General features: G+C 45.6%; 1 protein-coding gene across 4 annotated transcripts in view; it reads left to right on the top strand.

Moving 5' to 3' along the window:
- LOC142566150 (DNA polymerase lambda-like) overlaps positions 1 to 16221 on the top strand; it is a 65171-nt gene that overhangs the window by 28705 nt on the left and 20245 nt on the right. For 3 of the 4 annotated variants that reach the window (XR_012824985.1, XM_075676976.1, XM_075676975.1), the window contains exon 8: positions 9207 to 9368. The exons of the other annotated variant lie outside the window; for it this stretch is intronic. Coding sequence is in view for 2 of the 3 variants with exons in the window: in XM_075676976.1 (XP_075533091.1) it covers positions 9207 to 9368 (162 nt within the window). In the remaining variant the exon portion in view is untranslated. The remainder of the gene's footprint in view (positions 1 to 9206; positions 9369 to 16221) is intronic. 4 annotated transcript variants of the gene reach the window in all.

Raw genomic sequence — 16221 nt, 5'->3', positions numbered from 1 at the left:
TCGTTCCTATTCACTTACACTCATCTCACGAGTATGGGTGTGAGTGAGTGACAGTTTCCTATCCTCCTTTCCAATCTTTGTCTTTCTCTCTCGCTTCCAATCTTTCCTGTATTTTCCTCTCTTCCGTTTTCTTCTGATCTTCCCGGCAGCTAGGGTTAGCATTGTGTGGAACAACCAACCTTGGTTGTACATATTTGGTTGTGCCGGAAACATACAGTTGGCGTCCGCAGGACTTGTTCTTTATAAGTCCTGTGCATCCCCTTGTTGGGCTCCACGCTGGGCAGCTGGCATTTCTGCCGAAATCTGTAGATACACTTATGAATAGTTATTTCCCTAAGCACCCTGATTGCCCTCAAAAACGAGGGTTCACTGAATATGTCTTTCAATTTTTTGGCAACTGAAGGCAAAACTTTCCACCGTTTCACACTATCCACTCTGATAAACCTGAAGAGAAGGTGAGAATGATCTCACTCTTCCTCGTCTCTAACTCTTTAAGTGAAGTTTTCGCTCCAGGTTACAAACCATCAAAAATGGCAAGCGGTTATCTGCTTCTGGAGCTCCGCGATCAGAAACAGCATGAAAAACTGCCCAATTTAGTGTCCTTTGGGAATGTTACAGTAACAGTGACCCCACACCATACCATGAATGCCACCCGCAGTGTCGTCTCCGATGCTGATCTGTCGGAGCTGACTGAGGCTGAACTTCTGGAGGGCTGAGGCAGGGCCTTGATGTTCCCCCGTCGGAGACCTAAGCCCGGTTCACGTTAAACTTTGCCGGACGTTCAGTAGAGTTGTATCTATCCATGGAGTGATCATAACATTATCAGTGTTAAATGAATTAAAATGAGGCGTCATGGAAAAGAAATCCATACCAAACATCTGGTACTTACTTTCAGCTCAAGTGTTCTGCCCGAGTCTGCTGAGGCCAGGTACATCAAGATTCGTGTTAGGCCATACGTGCCAAACTCTCTCAGATGCTTCATATGCCAAAGGTTCGGCCACAGTTCACAGAATCGTTGAGGCCGGTTGACTTGCACCAAGTGCAGTACCAATGAACATTCCTTCAAAACATGCAATAACACTCCACACTGAGTCAACTGTGATGGGGAGCACGCTGCATACTTGTGGTTGCGCCAATCATGAAAGAAGGAGAAAGAAATTGGCGCAATCCAAGTCAAAGAAAATATCCAATTCAAGGAGGCAAGTAAGCGAGTATAATACCTGCCCAAGAACAGCTTTACCGAAGTTGCACGTCAGGGTAGCATCACAACGGCTTCCGGCGGCTGTCTGGCCCACACATAGTGAGCCGGCAGCAACATGATCACCCCCTTGGCAGCTGCTCCACCATCCCAAAAAAAGGGGCCATTGACCTCTGGGTTAGTGCCCTCGGAAGGGTCTTGCCCTTCAAGACAAGGCTTTCACGTCAAACCAACAGCTTGCAAGAGCGCATGTCCAGTGCCTCGCAAGAGGTGATGTACATAACAACTGACCAGACGGCGCTGCCTGCGCCTAAGGAGCAACGAGATTCTCATGATCGCTCCAAAACAGAAAAACCCTGTATCGCAGGGCCCGAAAAGGGCTCTGTAAGTTAAGTTATTCTTCTTATACTAGATACACGCAAACATCTTCTGCAATATGGATACACAGATACTACAGTGGAACGTCAGAGGACTTCTTCGTAACGTCAGTGGCATCACAAAACTGATACATAAATTTAATCCAAAGGTGCTGTGTGTGCAAGAAATGCACTTAAAGCCTACACAGTCGAATTTTCTCACACAATATGCCATTTTTTGTAACGACCATGACAATGCTTCTGCCTCATTCAAAGGTGTAGCTGTAGCTGTAAATAAGTCTGTTGCTTACCAACAGTTTGCCCTTCAGACGCCCCTTAAGGCTTTATCTGTGCAAGCAATTTTGTTCAACAAGCTGATAACATTTACTCCGTTTATATACCACCAAACTATCAGCTCAAAACGGAATTCTACAGCCTTGTTTACCAGTTCCTAGAACCATATGTTATCACTGTGGCCCATAGCACTCTTTGGAGAGACTCCCGGTGTGACATGAAAGGCCACCTAATAGAAAAGTTTCTTGTATCCTCTGGTCTGTGCCTCTTTAATAATAAAAAAGAGCCCGCATATTACAGTGTCCAACATAATTCATATTCTTCAATAGATTTAGCAATTGACACTGCAGCCATCTTTCCATATTTAGAATGGGGTGTAATAAAAAAATTCCTTGGAAGGGACCACTTCCCTGTAACGTTAAAATTGATAAAGCAGCATGGATGCCCTGCACATGTTCCTCAGTGAAAACTAGCCTCAACAGACTGGGACCATTTCAAAGAATCATGTTATTTATCATAAGATTTCAGCAGTAGATTTAGCATAGACAACGCAGTAGCATATTTTCCTACTTTTATAATAGATGCAGCAGTAAAGTGCATTCCACAGACAAATGGTAACTTGTTCAAAAGACAAGTCCCTTGGTGAAATGATGACTGTAGACAGGTGCGAAAGAAGCAAAATAAGGCTTCGGGCATACTCTGTCAATACCCAAATCCAAAGAACCTTACTGAATTCAAATACATAAAATTGCTGGGAAGGTGGATGTGAAGGCAAGCAAGGAGGGCAAGCTGGGAGAAGTTTCACTCGGAGAGGTCTACACAGGAGGCAAAGTATGGGATGGGCTGAGAAGGCTGTAGGAGCAGCAGATCCATTCGTTGCCCTTGGTGAATGAACAAGAAAACAGTCTGAAGGGCCAGGCCAATGCTCTTGGTGAGCTATTTGAGTGCGTTTCTAGCTCTATGCATTATTCCGACTGTTTTCTGAAATACAAAGATACGGAAGAATGGAAACCACTCGACCATAAATGTAGCCTAAATGAACCTTTTAACCGGCCTTTTAGCTTTGCTGATATGGGAGCTTCCTTGAATGCATGTCAGAGCTCTGCACTAGGTCCCTACAGAATTATGTATGACATAGTTAGACACCTTCACACAGACACGCACAGCACACTATTCACACTCTTTAATACTATCTGGGCAGCTGGGCAGCTTCCATCCGCATGAAAAGAAGCTATTGTCATCCCAGTTTTCAAACAGGTTAACGATCCCACTTCAGTAACGAGTTATTGCCCAGTTGTGCTTACTAGTTGCCTCTGCAGGTTATTTGGAAAAATGATCAATCGTCACCTTCTACGTAATGTTGAATTGAACAAAATACTTGATCCGTATCAGTGTGGATTTCGAGAAGGCCGGTCAACAACCGACCATCTCATGCATGTTGAGGCTAATATTCGTGATGATTTTATTGGCAAACAATTCTTTCTATCTGTGTTTCTTGACTTGGAAAAGGCCATGCAACAGCACGTAGGGCTATGGAATCCTCCGAGACCTGTCACGTTATTGAGAGTTACCTCATGAAATGTACTTTCCATGTGAAAATAGGTAACAGACTCTCACATTCATTTATGCAAGAAACTGAAGTACCCCAGGGAGGTGTACTCAGCTGTACGCTATTTATTGTAAAGATGAACACACTCCGCTGTTCACTACCTCCAGCCATTTTCCATTCCATCTACGTAGACAATATACAAATAGTTTTCATATCCTCCAACCTTACAGTGTGCGAGAGACAAATACAATAGGGCTTGAACAAGTTGGCTAAGTGGTCAGATAAAAACTAGTTTAAAGTTAATCCCCACAAAAGTTTTTTTTTTTTTTTCCACAAGGAAGAAAGGGCTCATTGCAGATCCCAGTATCGAAATGTATGGGCAACAAATACCTGTGAACAAAGAGCACAAGCAAAGCGCTGGTTCGGGCTAGTAGGTAATCTATTCGGGCAGTTGGTAATCCTGCTCATGTCTCTATGTGGTTGTTGTAAACTCAGTGTTTAAACAGTGCTTAGTAAAGAGCACAAGTTTTTAGGCATTATGCTTGATGCTAAAATTGCTTTCATTCCACACATAATATATGTCAAGGCGAAATGCCTCAAAACAATGAACTTACCGGAAATTTTATGTCACATAGCATAACACAGCAACAGGAAGTGTTTAATGAACCTTTACAAAAGCCTCATTCAATCACGATTAGAATATGGTGGCGTGGTATATCACTCTGCCACCCTGAGCATGCTAAAGACGTTAGATCCTGTCCACCGTCTAGGTATCCACCTGGCCACTGGCGCATCCAGTAAAAGCCCTATAGAAAGTTAATACGTAGAACCGAATGAGTGCTCAGTCTACCTGCAGAGAGCATACATCAGCTTCACATATTTTCTCGAAGTGCACTCTAATCATGAACATCAGTTTTCTAAACCCATTAACAATTTGATGTATGCTACACTTTTTCATAATCGACCCTCCGTCTGACAGCCTTTCTCACTGCGTGTGAGGAAGCTTAACGTAGAAATGGATTTCCCACTCCTCGAACGTCGCTTAATGCCTCCAGTTAAATTGTTACCGCCTTGGGAGTGGCAGATGATAGAACGTGATATATCTTTTGTAGAAGTCACAAAGTATGCACCATAGCTTGAAATCTAAAAGATCGAAGTACTCTTGCTCTGAATTCTACATCGACACATCAAAGTCACATGCTGGCATATGTTATGCAGCTGTTGGTCCCTTTTTCTCTGAATCTGACATATTGAACCCTCAGACAAGTATCTTTACTGCAGTAGTCTATGCAGTATTGTTTGTGATGAAACTCATAAAATGAAACACATTTCTGCGATGAAACACAGAAATTAAAACTAGAGAAGACAATAATAATCACAGACTCGTTAAGTGTTGTAAAAGTTTAATGTCTATATGAAAGCACAGAAATCCTGTTATTTATTAAGCTTTACTCACTCTTGTGCAATATTTATTCATCTCGTAGATGGTATAATATGCCAGGTTTCTGGGCATAGAGGAATAGAGGGTAATGTACTTGCCACCGAAACTGCCACGGCAATAGCATCACAAGGTATTAATTTTACCGCTGCTACCCCTGCCACAGATCTGAAACCTTTCTTATGAAAAAAACTGTGAAGCCACTGGCAACGCTTTTAGGACGCTGAAACGGACAATAAGCTTCACGTGATTAAGCCGCAGTTAGGTAGGTTTCTGGCCCTCCGCAACAAAAATACAAGGAAGTGATATCCTATTCTGTCAACTCAGGATAGGACACACATATGGCTTTCCCACAACTTTCTCCTGACTGGTAATGAACCTCCAACCTGTGGTAGATGTGGCGAGAGGCTGACCATCCTCCACGTCCTCTTGGAGTGCCGAGAAGCAGAAGCTTAGAGAAAGAAACACTTTCCTCTAGCCTACTGCCAGCACACCCCACTCCATCCGGTAATGTTTCTTGGTGCAGAACTGTGTTTTGACACCAGAGCAGTTCTAGGTTCCATGAGTAACATTGTATTACATGTTATTATCCCAAGAAATTCGTAGCACATCCTCTCACCAGAGGATGCTGCTGTGATAGTAGTGTTCTGTATAGCACATGCCTCCATTGGATTGGATTGGAGAAACTTTATTCATGCCTGCAGTTGGGCGCTCGCGCGCCCCGACGAGGGCCTACGTCATCCTCGAAGGTGCCGTTACTCGGCGCGGGTCTCCGCTCGCCGTTGCCGGCTCGCTGGGTCCGTGCCTTTCGAGCGCCTCGAGGACCTGCTGGACGGCCCAGAGCTGATCGTCTCGGTCGTAGCTCTTCGCGGCTGCCTCGAGCCGCGGTGGGAGTGTTCTTGAGTTAGCGTCTTCTGGATATTTAATGCAGTCCCACAAGATGTGCGTGTAGTCTGCGGTCCCCCTCCGGCAGACTCTGCACATATCTGTCGGATATGTCTCGGGGTACATGCGATTTAACAGTTTCGGGCTCGGTAGCGATCCGGTCTGGAGCTGTCTCAGTACTACCGCCTCCGCTCGACTCAGTCTCGGGTGCGGGGGTGGAAGAGTCCTGCGAGCCAAGCGGTAGGCCTTCGTGATTTCATTGTAATCCGTCATGCGGTCCTTGGTTCCGAACCATGTCGGACGGTCTGTCGCCGGGGCGCGGTTGGTTAGCGCTCGCGCCGCGGCGTGTGCCGTCTCGTTATGGTTCTCATTGCGTTCCGACGCGTCGCCCGCGTGCGCCGGGAACCACTTGAGTCGTACTTTTCGTTCGTCTAGTTTTACCACTCGCAGTACGCGCTCAGCCTCCCTGCAGATTCGCCCTTTGGCGAAGTTTCGCACCGCCTGTCTTGAGTCACTCAGCACCGTGTGGCAGTCTGCGTCGGCGATGGCCAGGGCGATGGCTACCTCCTCCGCTTGCTCCGCTTCGGTGCTTCTCACGCTCGCTGCCGTCCTCGTGGCGCCGGTTGACGCCTCTATGACGACCGCTGCGAATGCGTTCCGTTGGTATTCGGCCGCGTCCACGTACCGCGCGTGTTCGTCGTTGGCATGCTGGTCGATGAGAGCCTTGGCCCTCGCCGCTCTTCTTCCCTTGTTGAACTCGGGATTCATGTTCCTCGGTATGGGGTCGATTCTGGTCTGGCGTCGGACCTCTTCGGGGACGGGGAGCTTCATCTCCACCTCGTTCAAGCGTCTTATTCCCAGATCGTCCAGTATCTTCCTCCCGGCTTTGGTCATGGACAGCCGCTCCAGTTGAGAGGTCCGTTGCGCTTCGGCTATTTCTTCGAGCGTATTGTGTAGCCCGAGTTGTAACAAGCGGGCCGTGCTTGTGGACTCGAACAGGCCCAGCGCTGTCTTGTACGCTCTTCTGATGAGCACGTTGATTTTGTTTCGTTCGTGTTGCAGCCATCTGTGGTAGGCTGCAACGTACGCGACGTGGCCGATGATGAAAGATTGGACGAGCCTAATTAGGCTCTCCTCTCTCATGCCAGCCTTTCTGGAAGTGACTCGTTTGAGGAGTCGAATCGCGTTGGCTGTTTTTGCCTTGAGACGGGTGATGGTTTCGCCGTTCCTTCCGTGCTTTTCGATGACCATGCCTAGGATCCTAATTTTGCCGACCTCGGGGATTACGTTGCCGGATTTGGTCACGATTCTGATTTTTTCGTTTTCGCGTTGTCTAGTCTTGCCTCTGCTGTATTTGGTAGGTGGGAGTATGAGAAGCTCCGATTTGCTCGGCGAACATCTCAGTCCGGTGCCTTCCAGCTGGTCTTCTATTGCGTCGACGGCGGCTTGCAGCGCGCCCTCGATGTGGGCGTCGCTGCCACCGGTCACCCATATCGTGATATCGTCCGCGTAGATGGTGTGCCTGACGTCTTCGATGCACCCGAGCTTTTCGGCCACTCCGATCATTACCAGGTTGAACAGCATTGGCGAAATGACCGATCCCTGTGGTGTTCCGGTGCTCCCGAGCTTCTTCTCTTGCGTCTGTAGGTCGCCTGCTCGTAGCTCGACAGTCCTGTCCGTGAGGAAGTCCTTGATGTAGTTGTAGGATCTTTCCCCCATGTTGAGCTTGGAGACTTGGGACAGAATCGCCGAGTGTTTCACCTTATCGAAGGCGCTCTGCAGGTCGAGCCCTAGGATGGCTTTGTTGTCGCGGGCGCTGCCGCCATCATCGATGATTTGGTGTTTGAGCTGCAGCATCGCGTCCTGCGTGCTGAGATGCTGTCTGAAGCCGATCAAAGTGGCCGGGTACAGCCCTTCTCGTTCCAGGTAGTCTTGCCACCTGTTGAGCAGGACGTGCTCCAGCACCTTGCCCACGCAGGACGTGAGCGAGATGGGCCGGAGGTTATCCGTGTCCGGCGGCTTCCCCGGCTTGGGGATCAGGATGGTCTTGGCTGTCTTCCACAGCTTTGGCAGCGCTCCCGCTCTCCAGCACTTGTTGTAGTATTGTGCGAGCTTTTCAATCGAGCCGTCATCGAGGTTCTTGAGCGCCTTGTTCGTGACGAGGTCCGGGCCGGCTGCCGACCGGCTGTTGAGGTCGTGCAGGGCCGCGCGTACCTCCTCGACGTCGATGTCACGATCGAGGTTCGCGTTAGGCAGGCCGCTGTACGGCGCGTGTTGTTCGGTAGGTGTAGTCGGCAGGTATTTGTCGTTAATGCGCCTGGTGACTTCGTCGACGCCGTGTGCTGAGACCGCCCGATGTATGAGCTTGGCGAGTCTGTCCCTTTGGTGCGACTTGGTCTTCGTTTCGTCGAGCAGCACATGCCTCCAAGCCCTTTGCTTGCAAGGACTCTGTCAAGGCAGTAGTGCTTCTTACAAGTTTCTACCACTGACATATTTAGCATTGTATTACCCTCCTAGAATGTATCTTTCATGTTCATAGTATACATAAGTAGTTGCCATAACCTTATTACATAGCAACTGTTTTAAGGCCCCTTTACAGCCCCCTCACATCTACCTCTTGCAGTTCACTACAACATTGCCAACTCATTCAACACTAGCATGGCGCTCTTTGGCAATATTTGGCCCTTCTGCCACAACACCAATTCATCATCATCATCAGTCAAAATGAGTGTGAGTCAGTAGTCGTGTGTGTGAGTGGGCATGAGTTTAACATGAATGAGTGCCTGTGCCCATAGATTGTGAACTCATTAGTTGACTCAAGTTTGGTGCTGACTAAACATATATAGCAGTAAACGAATGATTGCTTTGCCTTTCCCATCATTTGAGAAGTGCACTCGCTTCGAAAAATTTCTGACCTTGGCTTGTTAAAACTAAAAAGGAATATTAAGTTTGGCTGTATTATTTAAGTATTCTTCTGCAATAGCAAGAAAGTCACTCATACTGTAAAAGGAGACTTGGTATGCTGAAAATGATGCAAAAATGAAAGGCGTAGGAGTAGCAAAATATTTTCCTACTACCTCGTTAGCGAAATATATCCAATGTCGCCACCTTGCAATATGCGGTCCTCAATATGATTGCTTGGTTTATGATGGTGGTAAATGTTTATTTGGATGGACAGCTCATTAGCATAAAGCCATGAGAGAAACTGGTATGCCAGAAACATTAGTGGGCTAGCCATTGACAAGTGATTCTGCAGACACACCAGACAGGTTTCATAAAAACAGGCACTTGGAGATACTGTTTTCAACTGCCTTAAATCTCAATGCATAGATTGGTCTATAGTCCCAATTAACATAGAGTGATGAAATAAACAAAGCAGTAATCTTGCTGGTATCGGTAGGAGAATGGAAAAACGAGCTTTCATTTTTAGTTTTGCCCCTGTAGTTGACTCCATCTTCAATTTTTTCTTCTTCTTTTTTTTAACAGCATCGTCGGCTGGACATCTTTGTGGTGCCCCAGGAGGAATTTGCCTGTTCTCTACTAGCCTTCACTGGTTCTGCCCATTTTAATCGTTCCATGCGCCTCCTGGCTCGTCGCAAGAGCATGTCCCTCAATGACCATGGCCTTTATGCAGATGTTTGCAGAACAGTGAGTACAGGAAAAGCCAGAGCCCTTGCATATTGATGAAAATACTCCTGGGCTCCCAGTACCTGTAATTCAAGGCACAACCTCAATACAGTGACACTTATACAGTTAAACCTAGTTATAACGAAGTTGCATCTGATACTGAAATAACTTCATTACATCCGATATTCGTTATAAGCATATATTCCTTACATGCTGATATATATGTGAGAAAAATATGTACTTCGTTATGTCCGATAATTGATTATGCCCTGTAATATTGAAATTTGACTGTACTAGCTATGACAGAATAGGAGGAATGGGCAAATACATATTTGAGCTTTCAAGTATGGCTGAGACACTTCCATTTCAAGTCACAGTATTTGATTTGAAAATTTTGTACTTGATCTTTTTTTTTTCTCGTATTCATTTGTGGCTGAATATACGAGCTTGCTGTAATCGTAGGAGCAATCATGCATGAAAAAGGAGCTGTATATGGAGTTACAAACTATTGCAAATTTTACAGTACTGTTCCTTATTTCATTATATTGTTCTGAGCCCCAACTTGACCGTGCTGAAATGGGCGTCTGTCCCAAATTCATGCCTGGTCAGACTTAGAAGCAAATTGTCCTTTCACAGTGCAGGCACACTATCCACTCGTCTTGAACAAAACATGCAAGTTTCAAGTGTCCAAATCTCCTCAAGCCTGTTCAGTTTGTTTGTTCTTATCTGTCCTGTCCTTCTGGACAGCGCCAAAGTGAAAAAAGAATGTTATGTATGATGAAGAGCTCACGAAAAGACAACAGAACAGAATGTGGAATTCATTTAATGTTAAGATTAACTGTTGCTTTAACTTCAATAACATCCATGATTACAACCTGAACCAGTATCACAACTTGCAATCATAAAGTAGCCAAGAAAGGTGGAAGTAGCCAAGCTGCAGTCACACATTTTATCGGGCGAAAGGTGCAGAAAAAAGTAGCTGCGTCTTCTATTAAATATTTTTTCATTTAAAATGAAGGTTTTCTTTTGCTGAACATACTTTTTACTGCATTCCATCGCACAGTTTGCTTTTATTAATTGAAACTTGACAGGACTGCAAGAATCAGCCGAGATACCTGGCTTATCAGGAAGGGCAAGAAAACAAAACATCTCAACTCGCCATCATCTCATTTGCTAAAGTAACCTGCTATCAACAGCTGCCATCATTTGCAGTTAAGAAACACTTGAGATACCTTGTTGCACTGCACGGCAATGTACAGCAGGTGTTCACTGAGCCTAATCTACAAGCCGGCAGCAGCCGACACGGGTGAACCCGTCAAGTGATGTCATGGGGATTCTTTCCTGCATAAGCACCTGTTCATCATTGGCCTTGTGGGAGAACTGCAGTGCTGAGTCCAGCTTCTGCTTCACTTGTACACATCTATCTACTACATTCACTACAATCCTTTCAGCTGTTGCCATCAATTCCATTTCAGCAACGACTCATGGTGTGCTCAGCGGAATTGCTTGTCATATGTATTGCAGACTTCCATTTCCCTGTTGACATTGACAAAATCTTCAAAAGAGAAGCTGCCAAGAGGAGATCAAAAGTTTGAGTCTTCCACAGAAATTGATATCTCTTTAGTGGCATGTCCTAGTATCATCTAGATATGCTGCCTGCTACTGTTCACCCTTCTGCACACTTCATTTTCGTCCTACCCTTTCCAAGTGAACCTCCTGCACATCTTCCTGGCCCTTCCTTCTGCTTAAAAAATTCAGATTTATTTAAATTTTTTTAAAGAAAATAGTGACTGCTGCAGGTGTACAGATGAACTTTCACTGATTGCGTATTTCAGTGGAAATGGCTCTCTCTCTTCCTTGTTTGCTTGTCCAGCATAATTGATAAGCCAGGATTCGTTCTAGGTGTCTTTTTTTTTTTCCCCCACTTTGTTTGACATTTGACTAGAAACATCACATCAAGCATCACAGCAGACGCTCTGATCAGCATATACGTTCAGCTGCTCAGGGTGTTACAGGTGTGTGCATGGATGTCAGTCTAGGTCGGGTGACCCAACCCAATTATTTATATAGATGGTACACTTGCCCCATTGAAATGGATTACCATCAGCAATAGCAACAGCAAGTGGTACGAATGAGTTCACAAAGAATTAAGTTGACATGATCAAACTAATGAAAATCAACTATATTCGTGTTCAATTCAGATTACAATTTTCATTATTTGCACACGCCCCTACATTAAAGTAGGTATTCTTCAACATTAGTGGATATCACTGTTATCTGGACAACAGCTGTCACATGGCATATATCTGCCATATGACAACTAAACTTAGAGTGGACTGAGAATACAACACTGCAGTAGCCATAACAGTGCATCCTAACCTGACACTCCTTTGCCCTTTCCTGAAACCAGCCTCTTTAATTCTTCATGATTACATTAGAGCGCATGCATATAGACCATTAAACATGAAAGCGCAACAGGCAGGTCTTCTTGAGTCACAGAGCAATGCACTTTGAAAAAATGCGTCAGAAAGGGAAAAAAGGAAAAAGAAAGAAAAACATTTAAAAATTGGCAGTATCACTCAAAGGGCAAAGTACAGATTTAAGATAAAGGTTATGCACTGTGAATGTTATGTTTCCTGGGTTTTGTTTGCGAGCTACCATTCTCTAAATTCTGAGAAATAATTTAGTCAAGAGCATAAGACCTGGTATGAACAACGATAGTAATAGAATAATGTAGCAATATAACACTCATATACCACATGGAAAATCTTATAGTATACGTATACCTAGATATATGCTGACGCCAACAGCGATGGCAACGATGATGGTGAAAATTCGCTTGGAGTGTCCATATATATAATTGTTATCACAATAAAAGCACAGCATGGTTGTGTGTAGCTATCATTGTATTGTGGACATTGTGTGGGACTGGGTAACGAGTAATTACTGCATCGACCTAAGGCATGACTGAGGTGACAGCGGGATGGCCAGAACAAGAAAGAACAATGGTTTATTGTGTGCACTACAATTACATACTTGATCATGGTGCACTGCACATGTCCGATGCCTTGTCAGTTCTAGATGACAGACAAGTGCCTGATACATCTCTCAATGGGTAGAGAAAGAATTATACAACAAGTAAACCAAAAAATTGTATGCTATTTGCTGAAAATTAGCATTATTGTATTTGCATGAATATATAATGCTTTTTTTTTCTTACATTTCTGACCTCAGGACACACCTTATGTTATATTCGGGTTCTTGGTATAGTATGCACATGACGTCACATCCGCTGCTGTCATCTGCTTCCGCTACCTTCCGCCATCTTGGGGTACCTTATCAACAGGCGCGCGCATAGGCCTATAGGTTCCCCAACATGGCGCTGCCGTAAACCGGAAGTCGCGGAGTATAGTTGAATGACGTACATGCATACTATGTATGGCATGTTTTTGTTTTTTTTGTTTTTCCCTGCCACTTCAAACTATAGTCAGCTAATTCACTTGGCATTACCACGTATGGAGCCTTTTTTGAACACATAAACCAACACACCTTTGCCATGTTCGATTATGCCGCGGGCACTTCTGAAGTACTGCCTGGCCAATAACCTTGATGGCATCAAGGACGGCGCCGTTCTCAATGACAGTGACAAATACATCAGCAGTGACAAGTAAATTATGCATGCACTCGTCCTTTCACGTGTTTTACTACAGCAGTTCACAGTAATGATGAATAAATCGCCATGTGGGCATCCACTTTTATAAGTCGTTGCCTGTTTCTTTGCGACATCACTTCCCACTACAATCGTAATATATATCTTGTCTTTTTCTGAGAGGCTAAAAGTCCCTCCTCACATTATATTCGTGGTCACATTATTTACATGCAAATACGGTGCATGTTAAGCATTTAGCCTGACAATGCAGACCAATCTTCTGGAAGCTTGGTCTGACGTACAAGCTTGCAATGATTAGGCAAGCACATTTGATGCTCCAGGTTCAAGGTTGGACTGCTCTTGACGTTGTTGCACAGAAGTCCTTTGTGTTGAATCAGCACAACACTTTCATGCAGCAGCATTAGGAGTTTAGGTGTAGCAGGCATGCTGTACTCGTTGTACCGACAAATATATATCTTTTTCGGGCAAAATAGGTGACTTTTATTGCTTCTGAAGACACAATGGTGCCTGTACAGTGTGCAACTTTGAGCCATCTGTGTTGATGACCAGCCATGTACGCTTACTACGGCACCCTGTGCCAAAGGTGGTAATGTTTGTACATATATCTTCAGGGTGTCGAACCGGAATTTTTTCAGATTCGGTTCAGCTTCGGGTTCAAGCCATTCGGGTTCGGTTCTGGGTTCGGTTCCAGAGCACCATTTCAATTCCGGTTCAAACCCGTTCGAACGGGTTCAAACAGGTTCGGAGAATAAAAAAGACGGGAGTGTTTTTTTTTTTTTTTTTTTTTTTTACTCTATAGTGCTGTGTTTTTGTTTCTCTGCCACGTCAGTATAAAAACAAATTCATAGTGTAGGTTTCTTTTTGTATATGTTGTGACTTGGCCAAGTTAGCTGTACAATCCACTGCAAAATGTTTTTTATGGGAGGCCAACGATTACAACACTAACTGAAGCGAAATAAAAGTTCACAGGGACAGTTAAGGCTGCTTACGTGTGTGAATGTGAAAGCATTACTCTTTGTGGCCACAAGGTTATCTTTATTAATTTATTTAATTCATTAATATAACTAAATTTTATTTTATTCTTGGTTCACAAACCTGCAGTTTCATGCCCCACAGTTTTCTTGAGGAAAAGAACAACAATGGCTCTACGTAGCCACCGCAGTGCCGCCTTGTGCTCCACGCCCCTCTCCGATCAGTGACGGGCCACACCTTTTGTCTCCAAATAATGCATCCTCACCACAATCTTCTGGCAGGCAGGCATGTAGCCTTCTGGCCAGTGGGCAGCGGCCCGGTGCTGCCCCCTCCCCAAATCATGCGGCCTCACCTGAATCTTCTGGCTGGCAGGCAGGCAGGCAGGCAGGCGGCCAGCCAGCCAACCAGCCAGCCAGCCAGCCAGCCAGCCAGCCAGCCAGCCAGCCAGCCAGCCAGCCAGCCAGCCTACTGGCAAGCGGGCAGCCTCTTTGCTGGGCAGCAACTTCTCTGCGCGCATGCGCATACACACACACACACACGCGCGCGCACGCGCACACACTTGAAAAAAGGAAAATTGGTTGGTCTGCTGCACTTTTTCATGACGTTTTAGCTTTAACACAAGAGCATTAGCAGTGCTAGAAGTCGAAAACTGTCCAGTGTCGGCGTCAGCCTCCACCTGTCAAGTGTGGCAGGTGGCGTTTAGAGGGATTTCATTCTCTCCACCTTCCACCTGCTAACAGACCGGCTAGAAGGAAGGAACGGCCATAATGACTCACTCACTTTAGGGAAACACCAGCGACAGCAACTTGCTAATGACGCTTCAATAATAGTTAACGGCAATGGGGTTCTAGTAAAAATAGTAGCTTAGTGAAGTCACAAGCAGTAGTAGTGGTCACTGGTACTCCAAGGCTGTAGAACGGTAGCACAAAGGAAGAGAAGGTATTGAAGAATGCTATCGGATTTATCCTTTGCATCAAACCAGTTGATCGCCCCTCATGTTTTTTCTTTCAGTTTACTTGCCTCCTACACTCTTACCTCATATAGATACTTGTTTTGAAAACCCTTGGATGATTACAAAATATGCATTAGGCAATCGTTTATTAACTTCAGTGCAAGATGTCAATCTTGCACTAGAAACAGCATAACAACACAATGTGGGCATAAAGAAAGACATTTTGCAGCTTTAGGTTGTAGTCACCTAAAAAAATTGCGGCTTTTTTGTGCACAACTAAATTTTCTGATTGGTCAAGAGTGATAGCGCCGCAAAATTTGCAAATGCCAAGGACCCCAAAAATATTAAGGTTGGTCCGACCCACTAATCCACCTTAACCGACCTGCTAATTCCTCTAATCCAAATTAATCAACACACCAACCCACTGATTCACATTATCTCACCCACTCCTCTCACTAATCCATCCCAGTCTACCCGCTAATCTACATTAATCAGCTTTAATCCATGCGCCCCTTAATTTTAAGGTTGAGCAGATTCAAGATGATATGGAAATGCTGTCGCGTCTACTTTAAAAGTGGAGTTAAGAAGGCCCCGAGGAGGCGGAATAAACTTTTATTGTACAACCAGCACTTTATGATGGCCGGGCCTAAGCCTCCCTTGAAGGGACGTTGAGGGCTTGCCTCGCCGCCGCCTCGCGGGCGTGCTGGATCGCCCAGGTTTGGTCGTCGAGGGCAGAGCTCCGCAGAGCCTCATGCAACCTCGACGAGAGAGTCGTGGTGTTAGTCTGTATGTGCTGTGCTGGGCACTCCCACAGCATATGCGGAAGCGTAGCCAGGTGAATGCCACAGCACCGGCCATCATGTCTTTTAGCACCGGCAGTTGGGGGTAGTGTAGACGTCTGGAAATGTAAAGTGGAGGCGGGCGGGTGAAGGGTACGTGTTTGTTTGTAGCAGATGCAGGGTGGTAGCCTGCGCCCGGCTGAACTTGGGGTGAGGCGGGGGGAACGTTCGGCAACTGAGGTAAAAGGCCTTAACGAGATCGTTATAAGTTGTCAGATTGTCCCTGGTGTCCAACTCATCTCCAGTGACTCCGACGCGGTTGACTAGGTCTCGCGCAATGGAGTGGGTGACCTCGTTGAGATTGGGGAGGTGTGGGTGGACAGGGCCCGCATGGGCCGGGATCCATGTTAGGGAGATTATGCTGTCTTTAGAGTGTGGTGCCTGGCAGAGGATGTGAAGAGCTTGGGGAGAAATATGGCCTTTGCTGAAGTTAGTGACGGC

This window comes from Dermacentor variabilis, unplaced genomic scaffold (assembly GCF_050947875.1).
Source record: "Dermacentor variabilis isolate Ectoservices unplaced genomic scaffold, ASM5094787v1 scaffold_12, whole genome shotgun sequence".
Taxonomy (NCBI): domain Eukaryota; kingdom Metazoa; phylum Arthropoda; class Arachnida; order Ixodida; family Ixodidae; genus Dermacentor; species Dermacentor variabilis.
This window is presented reverse-complemented; position numbering and strand designations above follow the sequence as displayed.